We start from the raw sequence: 12,276 nt of genomic DNA, 5'->3' as shown, positions 1-12,276 counted from the left end.
TCAGGTTTTCTACCTTACAAATCCAGCTGATAGTAATAGTTATAAATTCTAACAAGAAGAATTCTACCCCACAATTGTAGAAATTAAGCAATCTACAGAGCACCTGATATTTCCGTTAAATAAAATATTGCTGAATAAGAAAGAAATTTGATCTATAGTTATGGTAAATTTGAATATAAATTAATCTTAAGCAGTTGGGATAGTTTAGAATGAAAGGCATAAACAGAATAATTAAAAAAATGTTGAATAGAATGTTTTTTGGTTATTATGGAACAAAAAAGAAAAAAAATTAATGAAAGAAAATTACACAGCGATTTTTTTAAAGTTCGGATTTTTCAATAACTTTTTTCTGAGAACTCAAATCAGCCCTTGTGTTAAGTAGATCAAATGTGACAAAATCACATAATCGTTATTAAATAGACTCCCATGTTAAAAAAAAAAAAGAATCACGAAACCTAAACATTTTTGTATTCAACGATAATATGTTTTACTTTCCATTCTAAAAGGCTTATTAATTTTTTAATTAATAATTGTTTATTTTTATAAACAAAATATAAAAATTAGACATATCGCTGGTATTTTTTAAAAAAGGTAAATCATACTATATATTATACATCAACTGGTCTTTTTTGATTTTGGGTAAAAACGTACAAGTTGGTTGTATTCTTGAGAACCTCGAATATTTCTGACCTGTGTTTCTCAGAGTTAAACTAATTAGTATTAATGACTTTTTCAGTACAAATTACCTCCTAAAGGAAAAAAAATAGAAATATCCAATTTGTTGAATTCGCCCATCGGCTAATACCGGATATATATTTAATTAGTAGAGACGTTTATTAATTATTAAGAGGTCTTCCACTCTTCTATTATTTTAATGATAGCTTTAATTATTAGAATATTTATAAGAGTTTTCATAATCAAATTTTGTGAGTTCCCGTTCCTCCGAAGCTATCTTTAGCATTTCAATCTAAGAGGAAAGCCAGCAACCAAACTTTCCATCTAATTTTATCACATTGGAGTAAGGTTCCTTTTTCTTTGTAGTCATTCTAGGTTACGGATACAGGTTGTGTTCATGTGATCAGAAACCATTATTGCTTTATCTGGCCCAGGATTATCATCCATAAGCAATAGATTCAGTTCCCATCATTGATATGTAAGGCACTGCATGATCTAAAATCATTTCCACATTCTTTGAAGCATTCAAGGCTCTTCCCTAGATTGGTACCAACTCAGTATAGTACAAGAGCCGGGTTGAAAAAAAGGCAGTTATTTCAGCCCAATGTTCTATTACTTAAATAAGAACTATGTATAATTACTGGTCAAAGTGAATAAGTCTGCCAAGTATAGGTAGGGGAACTAAAAAATGGCACCTGTTTAAAAAAATTAATTTTTCATTCGAAGCTCTATATCTTTAAAACTACCAACAACACTGGAAAACCTAATAGAACATCATTTAAAGTAAAGTAAATTTGCTAAATCTTGAGCCCAAATTATGTTTATGATCAATAATACCCGAGCTTTTAAATTGCAAAATTTGATTTAAAAAATCAGTAGTTAATGAATTTATTTTGAGAAAACCATTCGACTTACAGTTTAATGTTCTATAAAATAGTTTATAACGTTTATCTTCGTTAGAGTTTTCATGATATTCAACGAAATAAATTCACAAAATGTTGATTTCTAGTTGTTCGGACAAAATTTTAATATACGAAAAAATAGATAGCCATAATAGATCTATTTACGTTCAATAGTTCCCGAGATAAAGGTTTAAAAAGAAAAAAAATTCCTTAAAAATACACTGAAAATCAGTAGTTAATAAATTTACTTTGAGAAATCTATATATCGGGAACCATAAGACGTACAGACGTACTATAAAGTAGATTATGACGTTTGCCTTCATAGGAGTTGTATTTTTTATGATATTCTCAAAAATTTTATATGACTAGAAGTTAACATATAGACTGACATGTAGCACTGAGAACACCATTCTCCAGGTCTTCTATAGTCTTACACGGTCATTAGCAGCTCTTGTTAGAGAAATCGCTCCATCTCTCCTGAGTACAAGACTGATTTCCTTTGGTATATCCTAACTTCTGTTTACGGTGCCCTCAGTTAAAAGGGGTATCAAGTAAGTCTTCTTTAGGTAAGGCCCCGAAGATTAGCGCCCGAGTTTGTAATGTCTGAAGCTCTTGAATTGAGTTTCCTGAGTACTTGCATTTCATTAAACGGTCGTTAGTGGGATCGGGGACCTGAATAGCTCGTCTTCAATTTTCAGTCTTTCTGTACAGTTTTATAGCTTTTGACATCATAGAGTAATAAAAACCAAGGCGATTATCAATGTAGCTCAAACACTTCTTACTGAATCATCCAGGCTTAAACGGTTCACACAAATAACACAGAATATTTGAGGAAGAGGAGAGTCATTTTATTTTTTAGTCTGAAGGTGGAATTGAAATCAATCAAGAAAAACTTGAATGTCAGTTTTTTGACAAATATTGAGTGGAATGGTCTGATTAATCCCTGTCTCTCATATTCTAGCCTACCCTATTACTTTAAATAAAAGAAAAGTGGATTAGGATCCAAAAATTAAAAAAATAAGTAAATTACAGTTCTTGTTAGTTTTTAACGTGGAATGTTTTTAAATGATGCTTATAACAGGGGAAAACATTACCATATAATACACATCGTTCTTTTTTTCTTCTTTTTTTAAAAAAAAAAGAAGCTATCACTTTCGTTAAATTGGACAAATTTTAGGTAATGATTTAGATTCGGTTCTGATGATTTGGCATTAATTAATTTCGCAGCAGAACTATGAAACATCTTTGTCGTTACTTTATCACCATAACTAGTATAGTAAGTTGAAAAGTGAGTTATTACAATAAACAATTAAATTATTTATTAACTCACCGTAGTTTTTTTTTAATGTCAATCATATCACCTAAACTTCAAGTAGACTAATGGATCATAATTTAATAGCATAAGGCTGTTAATCAAACATAAATGTAAAGTAAGATCACGATCTAAGTCTTGAAAAAAATATTAAGATTTTCAAGATATCTTCTGGATGCATGCAATCCCAAAAACATTTTTAGAGCAGTGTGCCTCTGTCATCAAAAAACTGGTTTGATGCGTCTCGGAAACACGGCTTTGACCTCGAATTCATGATTTAGTACAACTACTAGAATTCCTTAATCACAACTACTTTCTTCTTTGATCTTCATTTTAAATATCCTCTAAAATAAATATTTATTGCATAAATCGGATGAATGGAATTTAAAAGATATTTAAATCCATCAATATAATTCCCATTAAGATAATAAACAAATATTTTGTGATTAATATTAAACTATCAGGAAATAAATTCATTAATTAAATTGCTACATATAACTCTACTAAGATGAAAATTTAAATTTTTATCTTATGTTTTTGCAGTAAAATATTTTTGGTCCAAAAATAATTGCATTCCAAATATTAATTTAAAGTCTCACAAAAATTTATGTGATTTTCAAATTTATAATATGGTTATCAATCTATATGTCAGACATCTTCCTTTTCTCTCAGGAAATATTTTTGTAATAATCCGTCTGGACCAGTTTCTCTTTTTTAAACTAGGTTTAACTATAAATAATAATTTTGTTAACATTATATATTATATTTAATAATTAATTAGCGAAAATTTTCTTTGTAAAACTCTGCGATATTAAAAAATAAATAAATAGAATACCCGAACTGACTTATTCGTAAATTTTCATTTTTAACAAATATGTATTTATACTTTTATTATTATTATTTTTACCATGCTTTTTATTTTATTTGGATGATTTTTGTTAGTTTAATCCTGAGTTTATATTTATTGCAATTTGAAAAAATGTATTATTTTATATATTAGGACATACTTAATGGTTTAGTGTTCCGTAATGGTGTAGAGTTCCGATAAAGGATTTCCTAAAATTAATATAATTACGTTGTTTTCTTCAAGTCAATATATCTCTTACAGTGTGATTATGTTTTTATAGTTGATATTATAATATGTGGAAAAGATGGTCGGTGATTGCAGTTTATTGTGGCGACGTTTCGGCCTGAATTCCAGGCCTTCTTCAGGGCTAAGTACAAGTAAGGTAACAGTCTGGTTAAAATAAAAATAAAACAATATATCGTTGGTAGGATAAAATAAATATTACTAATAAGTATTCTTCACTCCTGACCACATTTCTCCCCCTCCCTTCATCTCGAACATCTTTTCCTCACCTAAATAAATATAGTTTAAATAACTGAATTTTGAAATACTTTCTTTTTTTTTTTGCAATCAAAGACAAAAAAATAAAAGTTCCTGTTGTATTTATAAGTATTAGTAACAAGTTTTCAAGAAAAAGTTTTTCTCACATTCCAGGTGTGGTCGAAGGTTACTGATGCCCTCATAACAAGAGTGTTAAATTTCATATATATATTGTATTACATACAAAGCTGACTATATTAAATGGCTTTATTAGAATACATCTCAAATAATTTTCAAGGAACATAACATTAAAGACGATTTCCGAAAAGTAGTTTTCGAGATGAGCCGTTCTCTTGTGATGGTGCGATATGAAATGTGTCTTGCGGTATAGTCTAACTCAACGCCCTAATGTTTTAATTTCCAACTATTTAACAGATTTTTACGTTTGCTTACTTTCATAAAGCTGGTGAATTAATTTAAACGATTCAGCTGTAGGAATAACATATGAATCATTATTGTACAATATATAAATTAAAACAGTCCAGTTTTATTTTATATTAAGAACATTATTAATTGTTCTTGCGAATTTATTATAGAAAAACTGCAATCTAATAAAAAAAGTTGGTTCAAATATTGATAATTCATAAATTAATAAATACATTCCTTTGTGAGTGTTTTAGGTACAAGAATATTGAACTCTCTAGTTTTCATTTATATATATTTATGATTATAGAAAAAAAAAACCTAAATATCAAGGTTAGAAATTTCTGAGATAACTGATATTATTCTACATTAAAATAAAAAAAAAATTCTGGAGTAACATACCTGCAATATACACACACCAAACTCATTTGTTACGTCTACCATCACTTCTTGTGGTGTGAAGCTCGTGTGTGCGCAGACCAGCACCGTAGCTGAAAAATAATAATAAAAAAATTATAATACACTGACAACGTACACTAATAACATGAGTTCTTATTGTTATTTGAGGTATTACATATACAGTTTTTTTACCTATATAATAAATATTATTTTGATTAAGAAACCGTTGCTTTAATTTATGGTAAGCAAATTATAAGACTGAATTAAAGTATTGAATGGCTACTATGAAAATATTTTAAATAGAATACAATTAAAATATATATAGGATAGAAAGGCATAAGATGAACCCAAAATCTTAAATATTAAAAAAAACTATGTATTACAACTTATTTATAGATAATTTTCAGGAATGAGAATAAAAAATTAATGATTTTATTTTTATTTTAGTATTTTCCAACCTATAATATAGACCTTTTCCAACAGATCAATTTTTCCTCAAAGAAATTAATCCTTCTATGATGCTAGTGTTTCTGTCCAACCTGAATTCTATTATCTCATTTAATCGAAATTTTCAAATTTTAAGTTAAGTAAAGAACTAAAGTTCTTAGATTTTGTAAAATAAAAATTCAAATACCACCAAGTGCCTATCCTCTCATGCAAGGCTGTGATGGACTCGCGATGTAGAAATACTAACTATACCCAATTTTCCCTATTTTTATGAGAGAGAAGATTGGAAGTTAATTCTTTGTTCAACGTTATTGTATAAATTGATAACCAAACGTACTAATGTTAAAAAAAAATATTTAAAATGATAATCATACTATTAAATAAACCAATTTGGAAGAAAACATTGGTAATATTTTTATTTGTATTTAAATGGTAAAATGCATATTTCTCCTGGCGAAATGTTACTTATTAAATAAATTAAATAATTTGGTTTATGTATTTATTCAAATTCACAATACCCAATTCATTTAAATGATCACTCAATAATTAAGTTATGTTTAGTAATTATTAATTAAGTAAAATCATTTAAATTAATTTGAAATAGGCTTGAAAGTACTTAACTAAAAGTAAAACCATGAGGAAAATTATATCTTCATTTTTATTCTCTAATAGGAATGAATAAATCTTTTAATCTATTTTTTAAAAATCCAATGCAAAATATGCTTTAAAAAATAAATTAAAATAATAATTTTAATATTTCTGAACTTCCTATAAATATTTCATTTTTAATGCCAATCATCAATTTATAAATTTATAATCTTAAACCCAAAAACATCTTTGTTTAATAATTATACTTTTATTGCTGTATTTATATTTTTATTATTTAATGAGTATGAATACTTTTTAAAGTGGTTTAAATTATATTGAAATTCCATTTTCCATTGTTGAAATTCCAGCGCGATATGATAAAAATTTCTTTATAAACAATTTTTTTTTAGCCTTTTAATTTTTATTTGGGATAGAAGAAATTTTGATAGGCGAAATTAACATTTTTTAGCTTTTATACTTTTATTTAATACCTAAGTAAACCCAGACCAACAATAAAAATAATAACTTTACAATAAAAATTCTGTAATCAATATTTTAAAAAAATACTCTTTTACTAATTAGTACTTTTAAAAATACACACAATTTTTTTTTCCACCTTTTGTAAATTTTTTATCGAATATATCTGTAATTCCGTTACAACTTAATTTCATTTTTTCATGACAAAACATAATAAGATATTAATGATGAACATACAGCAAAACGTTTTTACTTAGTATTTTATTGATTAAATTTTTTTGAGTTAAAGTTTCTTTTTTCGCTCCTTTTGATGCATGTATGTTATTTTTTCTTCATATTAGTTTTATTTTAAAAATAGGTTGGTCAATTAATTTTATTTTTCATAGTAAAATTACAATAAAAATTCTTTAATTAATATTTGAAAAAAAAATTACATTTTTTGAGTAAAATTTATATATATATTAAAGAAATCTGAAGAAAAAAAAACACCTTTCTCAAACTTTTTATTGAATCAAAAAGAATCAATTGCAGCTATTGTTATTGTTCCTTTAAGACTAAAAAGTTTTTTTTTCATATTACTTTTATTAAAACTAATAAAAATTTTCAAATTTTTTTATATCTGTTTTTTTATATTTTTTATATCAAATTTTTTTATATTATATAATCTGTTTATTTTATTTGTGCTCTAAATCATTTATAATTGTGCTGTTACGCATATTAATTACCATATATGATAATGATGTGCTTCATGGCTGGAGCCGAATACTCGAAAAAGATAGCTATGCTACTTAGCGGCAGTTACATGGCAAGTGACCAGAGGAGTCCCGGTCGGTGACTGAGTCGAGGCAGGCACGGCGACTCCAGCGTTCCCGCGAGGGGAGAGGGCATGCGCCTTCACATGTGTCTCTCGATCTTCTCTGTCTGTTAGTCCTTCACAATCTTGTAGAGAGGGTGATCGTTAAAAAGGATGTGAGGAATGTCTCAGTTCTTAATGAGCAAACTCTGGGAATAAGCTCAAAGATTGCATAAAATATAAAATTTTAAAAATCCTACGAGGGATATTCAAATGGATATAATTTAATGATTCCAAAGTCTCACTTCATATAATTAGTATGTGACTACATGATATAACAGGTATATAACTAACAGCAAACATTTCGCCGATTTAGGCATCATCAGGATACAAAAGATCAAACCAGCACATCTCACATCAAGATCCTCAAAACTATCCGTCAATTAGTGACATTACTATCTTTTTTTTTAAAGAGGTGTCAGGCATAGAGAAAAATTAATATTTGGTACCAGGTTTAGCAAGTAGAATTCTCAAATTAAGTAAATATTAAGTGGATTCTATTTAACCAACCATGCGTTCTCGCCCTTCTGTGCAATACGGCTTTGAATGCAGTCACTAACAGTTAATGGCAGTTCAGCTATTTTTGAGAATTATTTGTATAAGAATTATTTTATTTAAAACATAACATGTAACTGACAATTTATACGTGGATGTATGAAATTTCTAAAAATTCATTTAGATATTTTATCTCATATTTTACCCTATCATATTTTTTTCTCAACGATTAATCTGTGTCGAAATGAACAGTTATTAGTTATTAACACTTAAATTGAAAAAATATTGCTTGTCTTCAAGATTATACTTTATTACTAATTACTACTACTAATTACAGTTTTTATTTCATGTCTCACAGAAATTCAAATCAAATCAAGGTAATACAATATCCATTATTATTTACCTACTTTTTTTAAATGTATGTATTATTTTATTTGTAATATTATTATTGTAGAATGGCAGGATGGGGGTGGGTATACGCTAGAAAACGAATCTTTAAAAGATGTTTGAATGTGCAATGATGTTTGGAGATGCCTAAAGATTCCTTTGATCGCAGTGTTTCCGATGCAAATGATAATATGCCAACTTAAAGAAATGTTTATTTTTTCTGATTGTAAACTTCATAATTCTTATTGCGAATTTGTATTGTGCAGTTTGTTTCTGTTGTGTTACATCTTATGTTCTGTAACATTAGTGTTATGGTATTCCAATTTGTCTGGACTTTAGTATTTTGTTCTTAATTTAGATATATATTTTATACTTCGTTAATCTAATAACAAGATTTGTCTATGATTTTTTGTTCACACAATCAATCATAAAAATAATAAAAATTTGTGGCAGCCTTGGGACTGGGCGAACGATTTGAAATTTCTACAAATGAAATAATGTGTTAAAATTATATTAGTAATGGTCATGCGTTCCCCCTTTGTAGCTTAAGACAGAAAATATTAGTTCCAGAGTAATAATGATTATTAAAATAAAACAGACATTTCCTAAGTCAATTCTAGCAAGATTTTTTTAAATATTTAATAGGAGAGTATGAATCCAGGAGATCATTCAACCGGACCAGCTCTGCCGGGATTGTTAAACTCCTCTAAACTGCTACTCTCCTATTACAATACCATCTTTTTCTGCAGGAATTGACCAGCATTGACCCCTTCTCCACTACTTTCGTTTCATCTCGCGTCACGAAATCAATTTACATCCGTATACTTCTCTTTACTCTTTGAGTTGTAGAAAGTCGGTAAAGAAGGTACATTTCAAAAATAGTAAGTTGCACAGTTACGTGTTATTTTATTTTTTTATAAGCTAATATTAATTTTAAAGATAACTTCACTCTTATTGAACCGATTTATATTATTCTTTTTTAATTCAGCAGGGTACATTTGCATGGTGGTCCCATATGAAGTTATTTAGGTCAGATGTAAACTTTCAGAGATTAAGAGTGACACTGCTGAAAACGAAAACTACGAATTAACTCGTGATCGGCAGTAAATAATTATGTTAAAATAAGATGAAAACGTCTCAACGTCTTGGTAAATCATCTGATTGAATTATAACATCCCATCTTCTTTGGAAGGGTAATTGGCCTTCATTTTTGTAGAAATTTATTTTGATGGAATACAGAAAGTAACAAATAATTTGGTTATTAATATTAGTATGAATATGAACCAACAGTGTATTTTTCTTCTAAAGATGTCGAAATTTACATACAATTTGTCTAACTTCGTCTTGGTCGTAATGTACTTTTAGTACTTTTGGCTTTTGGTTTCGAATCTACTATTTGTAAACTATTATCTAAGTATTCTATTATCTATATACCACCCATATTTATGGAAAATTATTTTTAAAAAACGTGCATAAACATGTACACATAAATTGACAGTAATGCATTTCATTAAATTACAGTATAGAATGCTAAAATTAATCTAATTAGTTTACAGTTGTTGCATCCTTCGTCTAAATTGAGTCTATATTTGGAAAACAGTGAAAATCATGATTCATTAACTAGGGACATGTGAATCGATAAAAGGAAAGATAGAACCTTAAGTGCTCTTGGAATGAATTTAGGAACAAATAATAAAACGATCCTTATCGAAACAATAATAACATACTCGTAATATCGACGTATTATGCTCATTGGCCTTATGCGCCTTTAAATGAATTACTAACAGACGAGCTGGAATACACGAACATTATGGATAATTTATTATATGATTATATGTCCAAGGTCGTACGAAGATTATTGGCCTCGAAAAAGTTCATAAATTGGCTTAAATAAGGTAAAACAATAGTTTATTGTTCATCGAATAATCGGCCGTGCTGATGACTTTCATTATAAGGTGAAGTAAACTGCCATACTTCAAGACTGGAACAGATTGGTAGCAAAAATGGAAGGACAACCCTTCAAAGCTAATTCATCCCTGACACTACTCCATCACAAGATTATAAGCTCTCATAACTTACTGAGACGGCTCTTTGTAAACATTTCACAATTAAAACACTCACTTCGAAGAGGCTTATATATTCCAGAAAGCCTTGATAAGGCGTGTTCACTTATTACAGGTATGTAGCCGATAAAAATGAGGCGTTACCTTAGCAATCACATAACTGCAGTGGTATCGGTTGGAATCCGGCCAGAACGACTGACTTTTATTTCGAGTCTGCCCCACGGAATGAAAACTTGACCTTTCCAACATAGTTAGAATAGGTTCGTTACTTGTAGATAGTGCTCCCTATTCCTCTCCCTCCGTATATCAGAAATGACCAGGAAGAGGGTAATAGAAAAAAAAAAGTTCGCAGAGCTAGGATCCGGCGTATCAGAAGAATCAGTTACTATGCATCATTCTGGTAGTTAACGGCAGCAACGCAAATATACAAGGCCACGAGATCGATCAAAAAGAACATATTACACTCCGAAGAGAAAAGTGATACTTCCAAAAATGAGACTTTTTAGTTAATAATTTTCCCAACGAGTTCAAGTATCCAAAGCAGGAAACTGCGCTGTTACATCCCCATGTCTTGATATATTCATTTTTCAAAAGATAGAATAATTTTTTTTTGTATATACATGTTTATGTAAAGTATATTGATATTGACCGAATAAACACAGTATGTCCTATTTTGTCTTCTCTTCTTCAAACCGACTCTGTTCATGATCATAAATGTTATTTCATTATTGCGACTTTTTTTTTTTTAATTTGTGTGTTACCACCATAAGATAAAATTCAACCAGCCCAGGCCAGAATAAAACCGGCACCGTCACAGGTATGAGGTTCCTTAGGGGAAGGGTTAACTCCCTCAGCTATAACGACCTCCAAATATTGCAATACAATAGTCATCTATTCAACACGGAGATCTAAATAAAAAATTATGGTTCTGAAACAGGCCATAGTTTGGATCGACAGTCATTGAAAATGGTTACTGATTTTTATGTTATTTCTCTCACCTCGCTGGGGTGGCATATCCTACTCTGTTTCAAAGAGAACGTGAAGCCATAAAGTGGTTAGAATAACTAAACAACTTTAATATAAACTGAGACAGAAGTCAATCGGTGATAGCACCCAACTACCCTGCCACGCCCACTCCCCGGCGTAAGATAAGTATGTGTGTGAAGATTAAGAAAAGAACTAGAATATCATTGATTTTAATAATAAAAAGATTCAAAGCTAACCATAGCAAATGATGAAATTACAATACTTTATGTGAGATGGCAACACTGACAAGCGAGAGCGAGGGAAGGTTTTTTTTTGTCGAGAACAGTGATAATAAAAGTGAGAGTGCGTATAATTATCTTAGTTCGCTGAAAGTTATATTAGTTGTAATTTGACTTCTGAGTTGTGAGGGACTCTTTCTGTTAATATTGAGATTATTCTGTAACCATTAATGTAAGTGTTTAAGATAATATAATATTGAGGTTTTGTTTATTCTTCATCTCTCTTATTTCTCCTTTTTTTTAAAAAAAAGACTATAGCCCCTACACTTTATTCATTGAACAAAGACGATGAATGAAAAAGATGAAGTTGTGAATTAAAAAACTCAATTTTCTAACTTAACGTTGGAAAATTAACAATGTAATCATCTAGTTATCAACTTTAAACAGGGATATCTGAGCGGGGCAAGCCTGGCTTTATTCTTTTGCCTCTACACCGAAGAATAAAAATATCACTGTTAGATTCTATAAATTATAAATCCTTATAGGAAAAAATAGCAAGCCAACTGCTGGAAACCGTATGTATATTTAAAATTGTTTTATAACTAATTATTTATTAAGTAATAAAATATATACTTAATTTTCAGTCAAAACGTATTACGTCAATCTTTTATAGTTCTTTTTGTGGCCACTTTTTATTTGGGAAATAGTTACCTTCTCAGCCCT

At 29.0% G+C, this 12,276-nt stretch overlaps 1 protein-coding gene across 1 annotated transcript in view; it reads right to left on the bottom strand.

Annotated features, from left to right (window-relative positions):
- The window catches only part of LOC106680905 (mucin-2), a 53,821-nt gene extending 46,443 nt beyond the window's left edge, over window positions 1-7,378 (bottom strand). The window contains exons 1-2 of the mRNA XM_014420923.2: window positions 7,276-7,378; window positions 5,042-5,130 (exon numbers count right to left, since the gene is read on the bottom strand). Of these exons, the coding sequence (XP_014276409.2) occupies window positions 5,042-5,130; window positions 7,276-7,300 (114 nt within the window). The 5' untranslated portion in view covers window positions 7,301-7,378. The remainder of the gene's footprint in view (window positions 1-5,041; window positions 5,131-7,275) is intronic.
- Between the last annotated feature and the right edge of the window lie 4,898 nt (window positions 7,379-12,276).

Source organism: Halyomorpha halys, unplaced genomic scaffold, assembly GCF_000696795.3.
Source record: "Halyomorpha halys isolate HHAL.00 unplaced genomic scaffold, Hhal_1.1 Scaffold299.1, whole genome shotgun sequence".
In the NCBI taxonomy this organism is placed as follows: Eukaryota; Metazoa; Arthropoda; class Insecta; order Hemiptera; family Pentatomidae; genus Halyomorpha; species Halyomorpha halys.
Note: the sequence above shows the minus strand (reverse complement) of the source record. Positions and strands in the feature narration are given on the sequence as shown.